The 22500-nt window shown below is 39.0% G+C and overlaps 2 protein-coding genes across 5 annotated transcripts in view; one reads left to right on the forward strand and one right to left on the reverse strand.

Moving 5' to 3' along the window:
• LOC137971144 (uncharacterized) overlaps positions 1-7756 on the reverse strand; it is a 16695-nt gene extending 8939 nt beyond the window's left edge. Inside the window, exons 1-6 of the mRNA XM_068817888.1 lie at positions 7485-7756; positions 5555-5839; positions 4387-4480; positions 2336-2401; positions 1792-1823; positions 483-743 (exon numbers count right to left, since the gene is read on the reverse strand). Coding sequence (XP_068673989.1) covers positions 483-743; positions 1792-1823; positions 2336-2401; positions 4387-4480; positions 5555-5839; positions 7485-7563 — 817 coding nt within the window. The 5' untranslated portion in view covers positions 7564-7756. The remainder of the gene's footprint in view (positions 1-482; positions 744-1791; positions 1824-2335; positions 2402-4386; positions 4481-5554; positions 5840-7484) is intronic.
• Positions 7344-22500, forward strand: part of LOC137971145 (rho GTPase-activating protein 44-like) — a 29025-nt gene continuing 13868 nt past the window's right edge. Inside the window, exons 1-8 of one of the 4 annotated variants that reach the window (XM_068817889.1) lie at positions 7344-7457; positions 8531-8570; positions 9649-9750; positions 12596-12679; positions 14553-14629; positions 14715-14826; positions 15289-15365; positions 21713-21833. In XM_068817889.1, the coding sequence (XP_068673990.1) occupies positions 7399-7457; positions 8531-8570; positions 9649-9750; positions 12596-12679; positions 14553-14629; positions 14715-14826; positions 15289-15365; positions 21713-21833 (672 nt within the window). In that variant the 5' untranslated portion in view covers positions 7344-7398. Of the gene's footprint in view, positions 7458-8037; positions 8367-8530; positions 8571-9648; positions 9751-12595; positions 12680-14552; positions 14630-14714; positions 14827-15288; positions 15366-21712; positions 21834-22500 lie in introns of those variants that run through there. The other 3 variants (XM_068817890.1, XM_068817891.1, XM_068817892.1) reach the window with 3 other exon arrangements.

The following is a 22500-nucleotide window of genomic DNA, read 5'->3' on the forward strand; positions in this document are numbered from 1 at the left end:
CAACGGATTGGATTGAGGAGAGGACAGGGTCAATGGAATATATAATTGACAGTAGTTTAGAGTACAGTACTGTAAGGACAATAGGTGTGTACCATGCCACATTCGCTGTCAATATACTGTTTTATTATATGACTCACTCCATGAGTGGGCAAGATGAACCAAATCCCACACTTTGATTGGCTACCTGAGCTGCGTGCAAGATGGAGCTATTTTGCCCGCTCGGGATTTCTTGCTTGGTTCCGCAAGATCAAAGATCATTTTTTGGTGTTTTATCCCATATAATAAATCCTTTATCAACCAAGCATGAGTTCAAGATGGACGGGTATTGGCCTCGTTCTTTTTTTGCGTGTTCGTGGGCTGAGAAGATAAACATGCAAAAAAAGAACTTTACCAATATCCAGCCATCTTGACCTCATGCTTGGACAATAACCCATATATATTGTTCACATACACAAAATAAAGATCCTCTTATACATTTGTACCTTCACTTAATGTGTTGGTGACTTCATCATTGACTGAACTGTAAATATGATCTTTTCTGCCAGTCCTGGGCAGTGCGTTGCCTTGAAACTCGTCCTTAACTTTCCTTCTTTGCTTTTTGGTTTTACTATACTTCACAACTTCTCTGCGTTCATCAGTTTTGGGTGCGACTTTTTTGGTTCCAATGTACACTCGCTGCACACCCAATGAGTCCAATGGAATCTCATAGATTTGCAGTTCTGGGGTCCCTGGCTCTTGGTCAGCTATGAAAGTAAGCAAGTGGTTGGTGGTTGATATGAACAACCAAAGGGAAGCCGACATACGAGTGAGGACAACGTACGAGCCAGCAAGCCACGTGAGTCATGGATGCAAGCCATGGCTACAAGCTGCGAATCATGCAAGCCATGTGCATGGTGCGAGCCATGGTGAGTCACGTGAGTCAACATGCAAGTCACACATTTATTGAAAGCTAACCGCTTTAAAATGGGTGCTTAGACTTAAAAACTGTTTATCAGCACTATCTGATATAGGTGCTTAGACTTAAATGTGAAATTTGCATGGCTCACAAGACTTGCTACATGTGTAGCTTGCAGATTGTCCAGCCCCCGACATACAGCTAGAGTACCTAATTTAAGTATTTGAAGGCAAAGGTGGAATTTGCCTTTCCTTTTTTAATAACAATCATTATTGACATCACTTCACGGTGGCAATATTGGTTTTCCAAAACAATGGAATGGCAGCCATGATGGTGTTTAACGTTCTTGATCAGAGGAAAGTAAAAAAGCAATTTGCGCATTCGTAGTACAGTTTTGATTTATATATATTTCAGAATTTCTAATTAGTTGTCACCTTTCAACATATGCAAACTTGCTGTGGTAAATAAATTCCAAGAATAGTTGCATACCTACATTAAAATCAGTATGCGAGATAACTTAACACGCGAAGTGCAAATCACTAAATAATCCTCTGGGAACTGAGCTCTATTATCATGCAAACGATTTCTTTTGTTTCGGTGATCACATGAGTGAAAACACTCTATACCATAGACCTCTTTACAGTTGTGCGTTAAGTTACCTGACCTTTAAATGAAAGTGAGGCTGGTGTTGACCTTGTAATGATACAGACTTTCCTCATTTGTTTATGTTAATGATGTTGTTGTTATGCTAATTAGTAAGAATTTACATAAGAAAAGCAGCGAGGTTTGTATCAAAACAAGGTCAACTCCAGCCTCACATTCATTCATAGGCCAGGTTACTAAGCACACAACTGTAAAATGGACTATTGATAATGGTTGCACACTTTATAACTAACCGGCTAAATTATCCAGGAGAAACTCAGACTCCCTGTGAAAAACAAAAGATGGAGCAAAAAATATTCAGTGTAAAAAAAAAATACAGGAAAATAAACAATTATAACAATAACATCACTTAATAAGGTAAGATCATCTGAGTATTTGCTTACTTATTGTTTCCCTCAGAAGGACTGTTCCTGATAATATTGACTAACATAATTTGACAGCAATGGCAGAAGTCATAATAATTAGCTTACCAGCAACAAACGTCCCCTGAGAACTGCACTCAACAGGATATTATTTTATCAAAGAATAGTCACTCCTAGATGCTCCCTTAGCCTAGCTAGTTCACAGGCAATCTCTCAGTATAATAATTTACTATTATTAAAGCAACGCAACTTCACTTTAATAATCTGAAAAATGAGACAAGGCAACAAGGTAATTCTTTAAAATAACAATGTCAAACCTGGCACAATCACATGCAAATCCAGCCTTCCAACCACAGGATGAAATCTTCCTTCATTTGAAAGTATTATTTTTAAGACGTTTTAATTAATAGCTTACCTTGTGAAAGCGGGGCTCAACTCCAGCTCGTTATCATCCCAGACCATATATGTACCATGGTTTTTCCTGCACACAAAAGGACCAAGATTCTACTGTTAAACAGCAATAAAATCAACTTTGTCAGTGTTTTAAACTAATCTACCAAACAGGTGCAATGAATGAGTCCTTGGGATAGATGTGGAATGCAGGACGTGGAACACAATGATTTTGGGAAAGACCAAAATTAAATATTGCCATCAATGCCCAGATCAGTTGATTTATAGGGAATTAAACAGATTTTCTATGAAACAAAGCACCTAAGCTAACAGTCCCTCCCCTGCCCACCCACCCACATGACTAGAAGTCGTAAAGACTCTTGTATAAGCCGCACCTTTTTAACCGCGAGGCCATGGGCCAAGCGCAGTTCTTGCTCTGCACGTTGTTTATTTTTTTTCGTTGTGTCGCTGCGCTGACCCAAACTTCCACTTGGCCATATAGTCAGTGGGACTTCAAATCATGCAACTTATGATGTTTATTCGCCAAAAGCTGTTAAAATGTTCATGTACTTAAAATGTTATGAATATTCCACTCTTAATTTAGTACAAAAGATACATGTATTGCCTTTCTGTGTTTTTGAACTGCTTGATTCGAAGCAAGTATTGATTACGTAAAAGGCCATTACGTCATCTATGGAACGTGTCGATGTTGCAACTTTCATTGGTAGGGAATTAACCATCGTACTAAAGATAGCCGTGGATAACATAATTCTTGAATTATGTGACTCGTGTGACTACTTTGCTAGCCCTTTACTCCTGTAAAAAACCAATTAAATTTAACTGAGACTTTTAAGAAAGAAAGCTGTAAGTTGTTAAAAGTGTTATTACTGTATCCTTCATACCCGTACATATCCCAAAGAAAGTTCCAGATTAATTAAGACCATTAAGTCATCGGAGATTTCACAACGGCTACGACTCGTGGTGCAATCAGAGATTTCACCTTGGCTATAAGTGATTGTGCAATAAGTTTGTGTGCAGTCGTTGCTTTCAGTTGTTGTGCTACAGATTGATCAGGTGATTTTGTGTCGATAGTCATCGATCAGTGAATCAACAAGGACGTCTTTGGAATGTGCACTATGTTGCAACTATAGTGGTAAGAAAACAGATAACTTTTCAAAGCGCGGTTATAAGAACTAAAAGATCTTCTTGTTGCTTAAGTTTTGGGCCAAAAATCGCGGGTGCGGTTTATACACAAGACCATTGCTTTCAGAGGGAGTAAACTGGCTTGTAGGGATCACAAATTGAACTGAAAACCTTTGGTAACTAAAGATTAAACATATTGAAACCTGCTGTTGATCACTGCTTTCAGTAGAAGTGGTGGCTCCTAAAGGAGCTGTTTGTTTGCATCTTTAGGTTCTAAACCCGAATCTTGCTCACCACTTGCACTTTGCTTGAGCAGTTTAATTCTAATTGGCATGGAATCTCCGCTCCATTCCTCCACACAGCTGCTTACAATATTGTCTAAGACCAATCAGCTCAACACTGATTTCTCCACTACATGCAAGAAAATACCACACTATTCGGGAGAACTCACAAGGCAAATGGCCGACTGTTTCATTTGCCCTTCACTACGTGTTTGTCCATGGGGTTGTTAAACTCTTGTTTAGCATTGAACAAGTTTTTCTCTGATCAATGGCTTCCATATGTCTTGATAAACCGGCTGGGATTTTTTACAGGTCACAGGTCACAGGCCACAGGTCACAGGTCACAGGTCATTGTTTTACTAAATTAATACAGAAAAAATAATATCCTAAACATACCTGCTTTAGGCACAGGGAATAGGGAAATTGATTAAAAAGAAGCTTTTAAAAGGTATTTTCAGAGTTGACTGACTTATGAGTGCCATTTTGAAGTTCCTATTTTTTCCCAAATTCATGCTTGAAAGTTGGGGGTGCGGCTTATGCACGAGTGTGGCTTATACACGAGTCTTTATGGTATAATATTCTGGGACTCTCCTAAATGCACCGTAAAAATTTTATGTGCTCACTATATGCCCAGAGAATATGTAGCACTCACCATCTATTCATTCTTACGTAGAGCATAACTACCACAACAACAAGAAGAACCACTCCAACGGAAATGACTATGTACACCCAGAATGGAAAATCATCTGAAAAAAATGTAAAACAGACATTAAATAAAACCTACAGCGAGAAATGAACGCCAAAAAAAAAAAGACAAAGAAATTCAAACGAAAAAAATCCTTATTTTCTCAGATAACATGGTACTTTTTTACAATCTGTAATTTCATTGGAGTAGCATAGGATACAGCTCTGTTGTGTTTGGGATAAGGCTCTGTTGTTTCTGTTGCACTGTCTAATGGTTTTCTGCACCAATCACAAGAGCCATTGCAATAGCTACAACCTAATCCTATCTTCTTGCTTGCAGACCTTGAAATTATTATAACAATTCTGACACAAGCAATAATGTTTATTGCTGCAGGATCTTTTTGGATAATTTCATGTAATAGATGGTCCAGGCCTCCCTAATTCAAGCAGCCATTGTAGCACTTAAACACTTAAAACTTCTTATGTTTCTTCCTCTTGTTAAAGTATTAAATACACTGTAAATTATAAAAGCCAAAGAAGATTAAAGAACTTCAAATAATTGAAGAAACAGGAATTGTTTGAAAGTTTGTTGCTTTGGGAGGGCCTAAAACAACCCTGCAGCAATAATTCCTTGGAACAGTATTATTATTCAAAGAATGTAAGCAAAAAAGAAAAGGATTTTTTCATTTTTTTACCTTGGATATTTAAAAGAATTGTGGTAAATTCTGAGCCTTAAATGGGGCACAAGTTCTACAGATGTTGACTTTGAGATTATAAACACAATGACTTATTAACATCTACTTCTTCCAGCAATTACCCACAGTCAAAGGTAAAACCAGGATGATACAAGTCAAAGTAAGTGTTTTTCTTTATCTGCAGGTGTTTCATTTCATTTCCTTCATGTCATGTTTGCACATTTTAATTTAAGGGAAATACACATGTACCAGTTAACCCATTCGGCCCTCAGGTACCCTCGGATGCCCCAAGTGGATGATTAAAATAATATTGTCTGGCATTAGACAGAGTAAAGTCTGTTAAGTATAGCTCCCACAGGAGTCAATGGCTTAATAAAATACATTTTATTTTCTTTTGTCTTGTTAGCTGAATTTTTTTTTTAAATCTACATCATTCTGTACCTTGATCTCCAGTTTTGCCATCTACTTCCATACCAGGTTCAGTGCTATTTGGACCTTCCTTTATTCCACCAGATTGTCCTTGCATTGATGAGCTATTCATTGCTATTCCCTGATTTCTGTTCCTTCTTGAAGCTGAACTAAACATTGGGGGCACACTGGTGGGATAAGAAGCATCTTTCTTAGCTTTAAAGTCTGCAGGCGTAGTAGTCGGCATCAGCTGATTCACAATCCCATTACTTGCTGTTAGATTTGTTATATTGTTGAACGATGCTGTTGAATTACCCCCTGCAAAAAAGAAATAAAAAAATCGCCATGAACAATATCTGATGATATTGGTAAGTTTGGAAAGATTTACATTTGCATATCTAATAAAAAACTAGTTGCTGCTCTAGTAAATAACAGCCTCCATCACAGTACAAAAGGTTAATAATAATAATTACTAGGAGAGAGAGGCTGATCATATCTCATCTTATTTCACTTCAATTTATTAGTACACTTTGCTTATTATATATCCCACTTCAATTATTTTTCATCAATCTTTTGTTTAACTGGACAATATCAAGTCTTGCCCTCGTAGCAAATGTTTTCTGTTTATAAACATTGACGTCATATTGATATTGAGAGTCAAATTTGCCAAACATAGAATAATTAAGCTTATTACAGAAGTTATTGTTTCCACAGCCAAATATTAAGCTTTAGTTGTAATACTCTTTTATAATGGTGACATCATGCGAAACATGGTTTAAGTGCTTTGTCTGCAGATTAATCCCAAACACCTAATGAAATAAAAACATCTTTTAATTGCTTTTTCAATTCTTTAATGGCATTGAAATAAAAAATCAGAAAGTGGAAAGAATGGAATAATCACTGAGTTAAAAGATTAACAAATTAATTACCCCTCCCTGAAAAATACGTTGGTGCTCACAACACATCACATTCAAGGGTATACTTGTCACAGGGAAAAAACATTAGGCTTCGAATTGCTTCCTTTCCTTCCTTTCTCAACTGGCGCTTTGTTCTTTGTTGCAATTGTTTAACATTAATTGGAGTTAAACATTTACACGTACACATTATCCTAATTTCGGTGAAAAAAACATCCATGAGTTGAGATCAACAATTTAAGAGAAAAACACGGAATCTTTTCTCTTTAGCAACGATAAGATACATGAAAGAATATAATCCTACCAACCGGTTTGTGCGGAAGTGGCAAAAGGAAATGAATGCCGGACACAAGTGAACATTATTTTAGCGATTTGGAACTCAGCCAACCCCGAAAAAAATGATGCAACAAAATAACGAAGAATGCTGTATACCAAAATTTATCGACAATTGAGCTTATAAATTCTTGGTAAACTTCGAAAGCTAAATGGCCGAAATTCGAAAAGGTCCATTTGAAAACATTGCTTATCCGCAAATTGACAAACATCGAGGTTCTGGTCATTTGAAATCAATTTAAAATGTCCCCTTAACTAGTTTATATGCGGATGCTCGACAAAAAATTAAAACTTAACTTTTCGATTTTATGATTCGTTTCAAGATGTGTATTCCCCGATTTTTCAAACGTAGAGAAATGCGGATTATCCAGAAAGATTACATAGGACAAACGAAAATTATACCGTCTCATTGTGTTACATTTACAAGAATAATGGTGCGAATTTCTGCCAAAGCAGGCTACCAATCACACCGAAATCGCGGTGAATACAATGCTAATATTTTTGGTGGGATTTATCCTCTAGTCCTGGCAAAATTTTGAACATTGACCTCCAATTTGTAACATTGGCTGCCACATAGCAACAATTTAATGATGATCATCACAAGATCTTTCCGCTCTTTTCCGCTACGATATGTTGTGTAAATCCCAAACAGCAGATAAACATGGCGCACAATTGTCCGCTTTCAAAAGGTAAGACGCTTAAAAACAAGTTCTTACCTTCGACAGTTTGGAGCATATACAGCAAAGACATCTGAAGAAATGCGAAGAGAGGAACCGGGTTCGCCATAACAATCATTCGTTAATTCATCAGGATATATGATTCCCGAAGGTTCAAAACCGGAATTTCCTCGCGTTTATCTTTATGCCGACGAAAAGAGAGCTTAATTACAAAATTGAACACACAACATCGTAGATGAAACACTTTGAAAATACCGTAGAAAATCTGTTAAAATCGATCTGGCGACGACTTGTTAGAAACGGTGTTACCCTTTGGGGAGGGGAGGGGTCTAGAGCCTTCACGGGTCACAAGAAATTTTAATGTTGGGCTTTGATCCTTCGCCTTTTCCCTGTCACAGGGTGTAGACATAATCATTTTGTTTACCTTTAAGGGAGTCTAAATTTGTTACAAACCTTTCTCAAATACTCAATGGGACTTCTCAAGTTGCCCGCTTGACAATAACATAACAATCATTCCCCAGCCGGGTCCTCTTGGTGTTCAGATGACAAAACATGACGTATTTCCGGTTTGTCGCGCGTTCTTGGATAAGAAACCATTTTTTATAGCCACAAAATCTGTTCCATTATTCAGTTTATTACCTTTTTGTTTCGTGAAAGTAATAAAATTACTTTAAGAACTTTTTGAGGATAAAAGATCGTGAACAAAAATAGCAGTGTCACAAAAATTCCGCCGGTCAAAATGTTTGCGCGCTCAACTTTGTAAATACCAATCCAAGATGGTGGAAATGGTTTAAAATGATCAAGAGTATTTGATGCTTTGTGTTAAAATTTTCCCGAGTCGAAACAAAGCCTAAATGCTTCTGTAATAATGAAGAAACAATTCTATCGCGTGAAGCAGTTAGCTGATCAAAGAGTTGGAAGGTAAGACAGTGCTCTTCATTAACATACGAAAATGAGGGGCTCGTCGGAAGTTAACCATTAATCCCATTTCGTGTTTATAATTTGAATGAAAATAAATCTGTCAGTTTATGTATCTATTAGAATCCCTCACAATAGGAATTAAAAGGTATTTTTGTGTATTATAGGGCTGAGAAGACGGAAATCTTAACAGATGATTTGCAACAAGTAAGCTTAAGTAAAGCATTTATTTTAGCTTCCGAATTTTTTAGCTTTCGAATTTTTCATGTTAATGCTGGGGGCAAAATCGAAATTTTAAACATTTAACAGGAAAGTTTCGGCTACACGGAAATAAAGGACTTTTAGATCTTAATAGAGAGTGTGACCAAATACGCTTGATTACCCGGCACAAAATCGGCCGGCACTCTATTGGGAGCGGCTGACTTCGAAACCCTTTTGAATAAATGTAAAGTAAGTTGATCATCGTTTTTCTAGAAATATAACAATGGTAAATTGTAGTTAATTTTGTTTGACACGGTACACTAAATTTACATGTATATATATGCTACACAAATTGAGTAATTTTCCTCCTTGTGGGAGGGGCTGATTTATAATTTGAATTCAGTATTTTAGTCTATAACGTCATATTTTTAAGGATTGCTTTTGTGAGACAAATGCAAATGTGATCTTTGAATTTGTTTCTTCATATAAACGAGGCATACATCTACAGTGTAGAGGACAATGATCATTGCAACATTGGTGCATTGACCAACTGGAATCTGACACTTGCAGACCACAGACTGCAGACTAACCCTAAATCACAGTTATTGAAAGCTAACTGTTTTAAAATGGGTGCTTAGATTAAAATACTGTTTATCAGTGCTATTTTAAATGGGTGCTTAGACTTAAATGCTATATATCAGCGTCGTTTGTAGGCAGTCGGCACTCTGCACTTGTCATACACCTTTGACCAACAGCTCCCAACATTTATGGATGTTGTATATATCTTGTTCTGGTTTGCACACTCTGTTGCATGACATTTGAAACTGGGTAACAGGGGCCGCGTAGAGGGATGGGATGGGCCCGCCCACTTTTTCTGACTGTGTTGTTTTTGGCTTGATGAAAGACTTGATAATTTACAAATACTCGTACATATACCAAGACCTAGCATAAATATAAAAAGGTTATTAGAACTTTTGAACATTCCATTCCCAAAAATTTGACAGGGTACTTTTGGAACATTGACGTGGCTAAGTGAAGTGTTTTTTTAAACTGTATCCCTTTTAAAATTTCTCCTGGATCATAGGTTGAGAAGACAGTTGATAAGATTAAGCATGCTTGTCAAACAACCAACAAGAGGTTGACTGCTTCAATGCAAGGAACTGGAATGGATTTGGACAAGAGACTGGCAAGTATTACTACAATATTGTGTGGCAGTGTTGAAAATCCTCAATTTGCTCTTCCATCTACTAATTCAAGCTTCTGATAAATATTTAATAGAGCTTTATGACAGTTGAGGAGCCATAAAACTTTAAGAATAGGCCATGTCACTTATTGGCTAGTAAATTATTTGCTAAGTAACCTGGCCTGTGGAGGGCAATGATCACGTTGTTTTGATCACAGGTCACTGGTCAAGTCAGGTCACAGAATCGTCATGTCGCAGGCCACAGGTCAATCACGCTATTAATAACCTTAAATCCGTTTTAATGATTCTATTAAATCTTAAGTTTAAATTTTAACCCTTGACCAGAGATCTGTGTTGTTAAGTGAGACTTGCGATCACATTTTTGATAAATTTTTGTGGTAAAACCTCAGGATGAAATTTCCATTTTGCTTAAAATCAAAGAAACATGTTTGATTTTAGCTTATTCCTTGTCTGTTAGCTTGGGCCCCCAAGCAACTTTTCAACATACAGAGAAACTTTACAATAAGTTAGAAATCTCTTGCTCTCTGTAAACAGTCATCCAAATTTTGCCATTTGCTGTTGTGTGTTGATGCGATGCAAAATCTCTCTTTTGTTTCAAGGCTCGAGCTCAAGGATAGCAATGGCTGTATCGAGGCACTTATATAATTTGTCTGGGACGAACCTGGGCAAACTTTTTTTCTGCATCTGTCTAGAATAAAGACAAGCACAAGACACATAATGCTTCTGGATGAACTATCCAATTTGGTGCGCCTTCAAAGACTCTCTAAACTGATAGTTCATCCAGACGCATTATGTGTCTTATCATTGTCTTTACACTCGACAAATTTAACAGACAAAGAAAAAATGATTGCCCAAGTTCGTCCCATATGGATTATACGCTTTGTATAGTTTGTTCTGTCTTTTCACTAGACGCATAATATGAGAACACCAGTGGCTCAGTTGGTTGAGCATCGGGCCGCCACGTGGAAGGTCGCGAGTTCCAGTCCAACTGGACCGACACTCAGGATCTTAAAATAACTGAGAAGAAAGTGCTACCTTTGTAATTATCCGCAAATGGTAGACTTTCAAGTCTTCTCGGATAAGGACTATCAACTGTAGGCCCCATCTCACCAATATCTTCCATGTTTATAAGTTCTCTGTGGGATGTGAAAGAACCCACACACTATTCGAGAAGAGTTCCTGTTGTTGTGGCTGTCCTTTTTGAGTTTGTTCTCTCCAGCAGAAGTGGCCGGCTTGGCAGTGATGTATGAGGCCACCTAAGCAGAAACAGCTATAAGTCAAATTAAAGGGACATGAGCCCCCATTCCATGCACTGGTCACACTGATGGACTCAGTGAAAGGGAAAATAACTCTAGGGTAGGGTGGGGTGGGGAAAAGCTCAAAAACTAATGATGAAAACTGCTCCAAATGCCTGGCTGATGAAAACTACAATGATCCACGTGAGCCTGCTCTTGTGAGTCTGACCACGAACAGCTTGACTGAAGATCGCCCAAGAGAAATGACTGCTATAAGCGATTATCGCTAAAACACTGAATGCTACAAAGATGACACTCTTATTCCTGTCCCTCTTTGTTACGATGAGGATTCTGACAATCTGTAAACATGCGAGCCGTAGGAACATGCAACTTAAGCATGATTAAGACCTTTACAAGATTTAGGGTCATGTACAAGTTGTTTTGGCCATTATTTCTTAGTACCCAGTAATTCATTATGTTGTGAATGGTTTGAACCCAGGAGTCATATCATAATTAAGTAAAGTACGATTATCTGGGTGAGTGTAGTCCTGAGAAGGACTGTTTGAGATGACATTGACTGATGTTGAAATGATATATGAAATGGATCATATGTGAACTGCGGATATGAAATCAAGTGAAGAGGCATAAATCACTTTACGATTCCCCGTAGATTTATCATTCAAAGTTTCAGTTTAGCCTCAAATAAAGCCTAAAAGGGGTTAGGTATACAATGTAGGTGAGGGTTAGGTTTACCTTACGTCTTGCATGGCTCACATTCTCACAATGTGTGCTAACTGTTCTGATGATTGTCATAATTTTTGTCTTGAATCTTGAGGTCAAAATATCATTTTGTTTGAGTTGAAGGATGTAAAATTCCTATTTTGACTCCACTACCCAATCAGACACAACACGACCAACTCAATCACAAGTTCATAACTGTGTAGATACATGGGCATGTAGGAAAGCAAGCGCCACAAGCCGGTTTATTGTCCTTATGATATGCATACAAACTCCGTTCCAGCATAACAATACGTTAGCATAGTTGATGGTACTGACCACCTAAAAACTTGTTAAAGAAAAAGTACACTGGGCACCTGCCAGATACGAAAACCCAAAACCCTTCGGGAATGAGGGAACGTATTCTCCAAACCATAATTTTTATGCAAGTGCCACTACCCCATGGAGGCTAAGGGGAAAAAAGTAGGCAAAGAAAGCTGAACCTAGACTGATTCAAATCCCTAACGGTTCACTATTTGAACAACAAATTACCCATAATCCCCACCAGACAACCGGACCCAGTCCTCTGGTCCGTGCTGGCAAAATATCTATTTCTGCCAACTTCGCCGGCTACAGCTGTCAAAAATAGCACTTTACCTGATAGAGGTGAATAATGTTGCATTGTGTGGTACATTTTATTGAATCCAAAAGAAAGAAACTTATTAAATTAAATATAATTAAGTTGGTGTTAGTCATAAATGTTCTTTAAATTCTTAATAAATTTAAACATCATGTTTAATGCCTTAGATATTCAATTTAAGATACTAAAAATAGATTACTGTGCAATTGGATGTACATTGTGATATTTTTTGTAGGCTGCATTATTCCTCAAGTCATCATATATACGAGGCTCTGATGATATTGCTATGCTGTGGCCTCAGTTGCGTTCTGATTACATGGTAATCTAATAAGTCCACTTTTTAGTTCAACACTATGCACCTGCGTTGATTCAATTCTTTCACCCTAAAATTACCTCCTGGAATTTATGTTACTTGTAATTTCCTAAAATTGAAACTTTAACTTGAAACCTGAGGCTTGAACTTTTAATTAGGTGACAGCTTGCATGAAGAGTGATACATATACATATATATGTTAGTTAATTCCAGCTTACATAATTTGTTAATAATGACATGATTTGTGCTGTTTCTTCATCAGCTTTTCTTGCTTTAATAATGACTGCCCTGAAAACGGAGGTTTTTAACTGATGCATGCCCAATAAGCAGATCTTATCTTGACTTTAATTTGATCATCTACAAACTACAAAGCTACTCAGCAAATAATTATTGTTTTATGTTCAGTCCATAAGATCAACTGGTACAGTCAAAAGCTTTGAATGCTCCACCCAGAGCTCTTGTAAAATGTTATTTTTTCCAGCCGTCAGCTCAATGGCTCTAATTGCTGCACTTTAATGAACTGTACAAATCCAAGATAACAGCTCTTTCACTGTAATTGCTGTACATAAATAAATATATATATTCATCATAACTTCTGCATCTGTCGTCTACAGCATAGCATCTATCTTGCTGTCTCAAAATTGCTTCTATTTATAAAAAAAAATGTAATATGTGTCCTCCCCCAAAAAAGAAAATCTTACTGGCTGGAAAAGTGCTACTTTAGGGTAATGGCATTCAGAGTTTTTGTACATAGTATTACAAACAATGAGGTAAACAACAGGTGAAGGTTTTGAAAACTATTTGAAGGATAGGATTTCTTTTGATTTCTTTCAGAAAACTTTTTTGCCAAAATTTGAACTGGAAAACCTGCAAAATACATGTAGCTATAGCTAAGCATTTCTCCCACGTTAAATAAAGATTATGTATGTATGTATGCTAAATTCACCGTGCGGCTTATCTGTGGGTTTTTTACGGTAGTATAGATCTGTAGCTTGCAAGTAACAATTTCTATCAACCATTCAATAATAATAATAATGATAATAATAATATTAATAATAATAATAATAATATTAATAATAATAATATTAATATTAATAATAATAATATTAATAATAATGATAATAATAATAATAGTAATAATAAATATTTATTATTATTATTTTATACTATGAAATTACACAAAACAATTTAACACGTTTTTTTGCCATTTATCCAACTCCTCCTTTGTTTTGCGTTAACTTTTGCCAAGGATAAATGAAGATTATGAAGGCGATGATGATGATGATGATGATGATAGACCATGCACTGCAAAATAGAGTGTAAACTTCAAATATTTACCTTGAGTTTTTATCAATACTACACCAGTGTTGCTTGTACTGTTATCAATAGCATTAGTTAATATTGCATCTTTGTTATCATTGCCACTATCATCATTGTGATTGATATCGTTGTCATCATGCAGGATCATTATTGTTACTATAAAAGATGTGTTTGAGGTCAGAAACTCGTCAGCAATAATTGCAACCTGCCTATGGGGGATCCACTTACTTGAGTTTGAGTCTTCAAAATCCCTGTGGTCACTCCAACACGTAATTGATGATTAGTGCTGCATATTTTAATCATCATCATCATTATCATCATTTCCACTGCTGCTGTTCTCACCACAACTCCCATCATTATTATCATCATCATCATCATCATTCAAATGGAACAATATTACTATTATACTAGGTATACTCGTCTGGTGGAAAAGTATGGCAGCAAAACAATGACATGTATCTGGCACCGGTCATGTGGTGTCCTCTTTCCCCTTGCCATCCTCATTCCAAATCTCATTTTTGCTCTTACAGTGGTCTTGCATTCTGTGTTGTGTTTTTAGAGGAAACTCCATCAGACTGCATTGGCCACAAGTATGCTGGAATCAGGCTTGCAGCTGGGCGAGGGTTCTCTTTTGGGGTGAGGTGGCAAACAGTTTTAATTTAGAGAAATCCTTAACAGCGATAGCAATATACATGTAACAATGACTTTCTTCCATTGATAGAGAAGTGATGCAAAAAGCTGGAGATGCACAAACGTCACTGGCCAGAGAACTTGCTGAATATGAAATGCAAGTGGAGAGGGAGGTGTTGGCTCCAATGTCCTCACTTCTAGAGGTGATTTTAACAATTGATACAATGTGCTCCTCACATCAATAATTTACAAGTATTGTCAATTCCCTCGTCAGATCATCTAGAGTGTAGAGTGTATTCTTTTGATGTAGACTTCTCCATTAGGCCTATTATGTGCTATTAACGTTTCCAGTAGATACATCTGACACATCTGTGCATGGCATACCTATTTTTTCTGTTGGAAATTTCTTTAAAATGTAGTACAAATGCTTGGGAAAAGCCCAGGGTAGTGTTTTTTAGTTCAAAACAAAGTCAATGAAGAAAATTCAGCCAACGTTTAGCCAGAAAGGCCAGCCTTGAAAACTCATCACTTACTGGTTCGCTGCATTGTCCTTAGTCTCTGACCTAGACCATAACTTTTTGGCCCCCAAGTTTTTTTCTTTTGTGGCTCCTATAGTTTGGTATGGGTCCTTTACTTTTAATATTAGTTTGCATTTCAAATCACAGAATGACATCCCAAATATCACCCAAACAAAGAAGAAATTGACAAAAACAAGACTTGACATGGATACTGTGAAGTCAAGGTATTTCAGTACTCCATGTTCTGTATAGGTATCTGGAATAAATTGAAAGGAATCAAGCTGGGGTCTCAGAGTCTGACCCTTTTGTGAGATATGGCCAGCTCTTTTGGAACGTTATGTATTTTATTCTAGGTCTAAGATGGTATTTCTACGAAGTACATGTACATGTAATATGTATGTTTTAAAGTGCTACTATGATCAAAAAATCACTTCCTTTTTTTCCTTCAGATTTTGAAAGTGTGATTGCATAACACTTGATTGACAAAATTCTAAGCTTTGATTTTTATCCAACTGCAGTTTAATTGAGTGTAAGTTTTGGATTTCACGGTCCGCCATTACTCACATTCCAAACTGACTGATTGGACCTCAGAGGGTTGGATCTAGGGAAAAGTGACGTCATTGACTCACTAGCTTAAAATTTCAGCGTGGTAAATGCAGCCTATTATGCAAAACACAAGTTTAAAAGTCTGAAAGCCAGAATCTCCCATGATGCATATTAATTCAGCCGCGTACACACGCATGCATTCTTAAACTAGGGAGTCTTCAATGTCATTTTCTCCTCGATCCAGCTCTCTCAAGATTTTAAAGTTAGTAATGGCGGACCATTACATAGGAAAATTTCAGTTAAAATAAACAGGTAAGTTTTTTAAACCAAGGCTTAAAATTTGGGTCACTTGCTGTTTAGTTAACATAGTTTTGAAATCAAAAGAAAAATAAGAGTAGATGCATTTACAATGTATATAAAATGTATAAACCTAATGTTAAAAAAATAATTAATATTAAACAACATCGTCGCTCTTTGGAGGTTGGGTGCCCGAAACATCCTGGAGCTTCCACTATTGGCAGCCAGCTCCAAGGTGGAGACTGCACCGATGGCTGGCAAAACCTGACAACCCAGCCATGAGCCCCCACGCCCCCGAAAAGGACAGGCACCCGTCACACTGATAGACAGTGGAAAGCTGAGGGAGGGGAGGGGGGGGGGGGAACAAAACCGCTAAACGCTCCACACACAATGCTCCTACTTCCCGCCACACTGATAAATAAGCGATACAGCCCAAAGCACGAGGTATTCCACGCATGCGCAAGTATACTAAAACCACTGACCAACTGGCTGCAGTCGCTCCTAGTTGCTTACTTGGTTAAACTTCGTTTAACCTCATTAAACAACATTGTCGCTCTTTGGAGGTTGGGTGCCCGAAACATCCTGGAGCTTCCACTATTGGCAGCCAGCTCCAAGGTGGAGACTGCACCGATGGCTGGCAAAACCTGACAACCCAGCCATGAGCCCCCACGCCCAGCCGGAGGACCTCCGAGCCTAGATGGCTCGGAGAGAGGGGCTCATGGCCCCAAAGCAAGAGCCCCGACTCGCCCAATCCGACGGCACCGAACAACCAAAGAGCTGCTCATGACCACGCTAACAGCCTAGACCACTGCAATGTGCTAACCGCAAACTGCCAGAACAACCCAGAAACTACAACCAACCCAGGGGATCCATGCACATGTGGACAACAGCAGACTGCAGAATGGAGAGGGGTGTAATGGGGCGGAAGTGGACTGGGGAAACAACACACACTAGACAACATCGCCAAGAATACAGCGCAACGCTAACAACGCTGAGAATACAACGCCACGCAATGCAACGCTAAACAACGCTGAAAATACAATGCAACGCAGCGCTAAGATGCAACGCAACCCTAAACAACGTAAGAATACAACTCCACGCAATACAAAAAAAAAATAGAATATAACGCCACGCAATACAAAAAAAAAGGAATATAACGCCACGCAATACAAAAAAAAAAGGAATATAACGCCACGCAATACAACGCTAAAAATTAACGCTGGGAATACATCGCAATGCACCGCTAAGACGCAACGCAACGCAACGCTAAACAACGCTGAGAATACAACGCCACGCAATACAAAAAAAATATATATATATATAACGCCCCGCAATGCAACGCTAAAAAAACAATGCAATGCAACTCTAAGGTGGAACCCAATGCTAAACAACAATGCAAAAAAGTATAACGCTTGCTCCTCGTAAACTAAGTAATTATATTAAACTACATAAGTACGTAAAACTGTACAAAACAAGTCCATGCAACATGCTAGCAAATGAAAAGAGAAAATACACGCTAACGCCACGCCGATACATAAAATAAAGCAAACTCCAATGCACGTCACTTAATGTACAACAGCCCAAGCCTCTTGATAATAGTAATAGTAGTATCAAAAATATGCTTATAGTCGAGTTCAAGGCCCAAAGCAAAACTAGAAACAAACTACAACCAAGAGAGAGTGCCTATGACGCGACCATAACGCTAAAAGCCTGACAGAATACGAGCGAGACGCTAAAATTGACGCTACGCCACCTAACAACTGAGCTATGTGTAGCTCATAAGTCCAAATGTATGAAATGCCCTGTCCCATATGAAACTGTGCAAAGGATACGCTGTCCAAGGTCGGTTGAAGACAAGCTTCCCGCCAGGTGATTCTTGTATGGGGATCGGAGATGGCCAAAGGTCACGCCGTGATCCCAAGCAAATTCCACGTGGTCGTGAATGGCTTTATGCGATAAGAAGCGGGGCCCTGAATAAGATTTCGATGGTAGAAAACGCTTACTGAAGCTGCGTGAAATGACGTTGCCAAAAAGAAAGCTACAAGACTCCAACATGGCGGCTATCCAAACTCGATCGCAAGTTCGCCCAAAGTTGCGTTTCCCCCAGAACAAACCCGTAACTGGACCCAAAAGGAATCCTGACTAACAGGAAAGCAGTTTTGAACACATCTACGGAATGACAACTGTATATAGTAAACAAAACCACTAAACGCTCCACACACAATGCTCCTACTTCCCGCCACACTGGTAAATAAGCGATACAGCCCAAAGCACGAGGTATTCCACGCATGCGCAAGTATACTAAAACCACTGACCAACTGGCTGCAGTCGCTCCTAGTTGTTTACTTGGTTAAACTTCGTTTAACCTCATATAACGATACTAATACACACATATATAGTTAAATATGTAAAAGAACAAAAAAGTAATGTAGGTAGTTAATTCTCCTTGTGCCAGGAGGCACGCATGGCCCGAACATGTACATGTATCTTCCTTCCACTGCTGGCGTTGTTTGCTGCCCACCTCGCTCTTGCCCATGTGCTCCATCCTTGTCTGTCTCTCTCCTTCTCTACAGTGCGACACCAGGTAGGTCTGCTTCTGGTTCTCTTCCCCTCTGGCTTCCATCCAAGGGCAACAGCACAGTCACTGTTAGCTTCTTTTCTCAGGACGTGTCCAATCCAGCACCATCTCCTCCTTCTCACCTCGTCACTTATTGGGTCTGCTCCTGCCATCTCCAGCACTTCCTTGTTTGGAAGATGCTGCTGCCATTTGATGCGGAAGATTCTTCTGAGGCACTTGGTCTGGAAGATATTAAGTTTCTTTTCCTCTCCCTTCGTCATCTTCCATGTTTCACAGCCATAGAGAAGCACTGAAAGCACTAATGTCTTGAAAAGCGTTGCCTTTGTTTTTCTACTGATTTTTCTGATGTTTCACAGCCATAGAGAAGCACTAAAAGCACTAATGTCTTGAAAAGCGTTGCCTTTGTTTTTCTACTGATGTTTCTTGCGCGCCAGATTTTAATGAGCCTGTTGAAACTTGCATACGCCAGTGCTGTCCTCTTCTTGATGTCCAATGTTGCCCTTCCGTCCTTAGTCACTTGCGCCCCCAGGTCGGTGAAACTGTCCACTTCCTCCACCATGCTCTCTCTCACTCTCAGTTCCTCATTATTCTGGCTGTTGACCTTCATCCACTTGCACTTCTGTGGGTTCAGCTTCAAGCCTACCCTGCTTGCATTCTTCTCTAGCCTGGCTGTTTTTTCCAGCATGTGCTCTGCCCTTGATGTTAACAGAAGCAGGTCGTCTGCATAGTCAATGTCCTCAAGTAGCATTGTAAAGTCCCATTCGATACGTGTTCTCAGTCCGTCCAGCGTCTTCCTCATCACCCAGTCATTGACCATGAGAAACAAACATCTCGACATGCACCATGCATGCTTCACGCCAGTGACCACTGGGAATCTCTCCATTATTACTCCTTTGTCAATCACTGCGCATGTGAATCCGTCATACAGCACCTTCGCCAGTCCTATCAACTTGTCTGGAATCCCATATGCTTTCATGATTCTCCACAGGATGTCTGTGTGCACCGAGTTGAACGCCTTCTCGAAGTCAACAAAATGAAAGTATGTGGTTGCATTCCATTCGTCAACTTGTTCCAAGATGTTATGTAGAATGAAGATCTGCTCGACTGTGCCTCTCCCTGATCCAAATCCTGCCTGCTCTTTCCTCAGCCTGTGGTCCACACCACCTTGCATATTCTGCTAATCAGAATCTCTCCCATCACCTTGCTAGCAGTAGGTAGAAGCGTCATTACTCTCCAGTTTCCACATTGCTGTAGATTCCCTTTCTTTGGTATCTTGCACATCAGGCCCTGTTTCCACTGCTCCAGCAGTTTCTCTTTCCGCCAAATCAGGTCAAAGAGGTGCCTGAGTTCCACACAGGTGCTTTCTGTATCAACCTTCAACAGTTCTGCTGTTATCTGGTCGATTCCTGGTGCCTTCCCATTCTTGAGAGTTTGCACCAACCTTTTAATTTCCTTCTCTGTTGGTGGTTCCGTGTCGATATCCAGCTCCCCCTCCCCCACTTCCTCATCTGTCAGTGGGTTTGGTGGTGCCTCCCTATTCAAGACTCCCTCAAAGTACTCCTCCCATCTTAGATGCCTTTCCTCCTTACTCTTGAGAAGTTTTCCCTACTTGTTGGTAACTGCCGCTGTCTTCCTCGACCCCCTACCACTCAGTTGTCTGATTATGTTGTACAACTCCTTAGTTCTCCCGTTCTCTGCTACTGTCTGTGCTGCCTGGGCCTTCTCTGTCATCCACTTCCTCTTATCCTCTCTCACGCTTCTCTTCACCTGCTTATCCTTCTGCCTGTACTGCTCCCTGACCTTGTTCTGTATCCTCTCTGACTTGGTGCTGTCCAGCTTGGTCTTAATTTCCTTCCTTTCGTCTATCGCTGTCCACATTTGCTGACTGATCCAGGGTTTGCTCTTGCCTCATTAGAACCCAAGGACCTCCTCTGCTTACTCCACGTATGCTTCCTATGTGCCTCCCACAATTCCTCTACCTCTTCTCTCTCCTCTCCTCTGTTCTCCTCTAACCTCCGCCCCACTGCCTCAAATTACATCCGTTTTGTCCCTCTGTCCTTCAGCCTGTCTGTGTTGAACCTGGGCTTGAACTTTTCCATGTTGGCATACTTGCTGAGTTTCAGCCGAATTGTAGTCCTGACGAGGTAGTGATCGCTGTTGACATCAGCCCCCCTCTGCACTCTAGTGTGATGCTTATATCTATTTGTAAAATTAATGAATATGAATTGATATAAATGTTAGCAATTATATACCATTTTGAAAAAAATGTGTTTTTGAGTTTAGACTGGGATGATGATGTTGATTGACTAGACCTAATGTCATAATAATTATGGTATAGAATTCCACAGTTCTGCCGCAGCGTATGAGTATGCGCGTTGACCGTAGGTGGCAGTGTAGATCCGAGGAGAAATAATTAAGTGCTTGCTGGTTTGACAATTGAAGTGTGCGGTTGGTTGATGGATCTGTATTAACTTTGAAAGATAGTCAGGTGCTTCGCCATTTAGAGACTTGTAATTTAGTAACAGAATCTTGAACTTGCTCCTAAATTCAACCAGAAGCCAGTGAGTGTAAATCCTTTAGTACCTCTGTTATGTGGTCTGATTTTTTTATTCTCGCAATGAGTCGCGCTGCAGAATTCGTAGATGTTTGCAGTTTATCAAGCTCGAACGTAGGAACTTTATAATTTTTTATTAAAAATTGTTTACATAGTCGATGCGAGTGATGACTAGTGTGTTGACCAGTTTCTTAATACTCTCTTGAGACAGATATTTCCTTATTCGTCCGATGGATTTTAGAGACAATCTTATTTTCTTGCATGTTCTGTTAACATGGTTATGATTCATCCTCTACGGGTTTATCCTGAACACACAAAGACCAGCCCCCGGTTCACTTGATTGCTCAATAATAGTTATTATTGGAAGGGAACTTCACCTGTAACACACACTGGTAGTTCATCGGTTTCTAATCCTGTTCAAGACTGAATTTTTCAGGCTTTATTTTGCTAAGCAATGTGATGACCAGACCATTTCAACACTTTACATACAAGACAATATAATAATTTCGCTGTTTGGGTTTATGATTCTACAATAATGACTGAATGGGATTTTGTTGACGATAATAATAATAAAATTTTCATGGTTTTCTGCATAGGTGGATGGCTGCTGTCAAAGTGTCTCATGGAGCAAGCAAAGACATGTTGGCTGCCGCAGCCAAAGCAGATGCCCTAAAAGCTGATTATGAGGAAGAAACTAACAAGTTTGAAGCATGCCAAGTTAGTGTTTACTTCTTTTTCTTCTCTGCAGTATATAGTTAAAACAATTTATTGTGAAATGGAATTACTTTAAAAAGTTAGGCTGCCAATGATGCTCTTTTTTTATACAGTCCTTACTGTTTTTAATTTGTCATGTAAACCATGTTGTGATGCTACAGTGCTGTAACTTCAAAAATTTAATTAGCTGTGATTTGAGATGACTAGAAAGTTTACTGGATGAGCAGGTTTTGGTAAAGCCTGGTTGCCCAAGGAAAAAACAACGGATAACTCAGCCAAAAATAGGGTTAGCATTAGACCACCATTAAACCACCCTGGCACATTTCCTTACAATTACACGATGTAATATCCCATCTTAATAATTATGACAAGCTTACCGCTGTAAGAAGAATGAAAACAGGCAGAATTAGAGCTTTAGTTCAACAAGAAATATCGTTTCTAAGCAAAGTCTAGTGGATATTGGTATATGCAAGGGAACCCATTGAGCCGGGTTCAACTCTTTGGCTCGCCTAATCTGAATGTTCTCTGCACATTGAAATGTTTGTTTCTTTGAAGTAGATTTGAAGTCGTGTAAGTTCAATAAGAAGGGAAATGTGGGTTTGAGGGATGGAATCTAATGCTAACCCAAAAATAGTAAATGAATTACCAGTAATCATAAGCAGCACCTGAC

This window comes from Montipora foliosa, chromosome 9 (genome assembly GCF_036669935.1).
Source record: "Montipora foliosa isolate CH-2021 chromosome 9, ASM3666993v2, whole genome shotgun sequence".
Lineage (NCBI taxonomy): Eukaryota > Metazoa > Cnidaria > Anthozoa > Scleractinia > Acroporidae > Montipora > Montipora foliosa.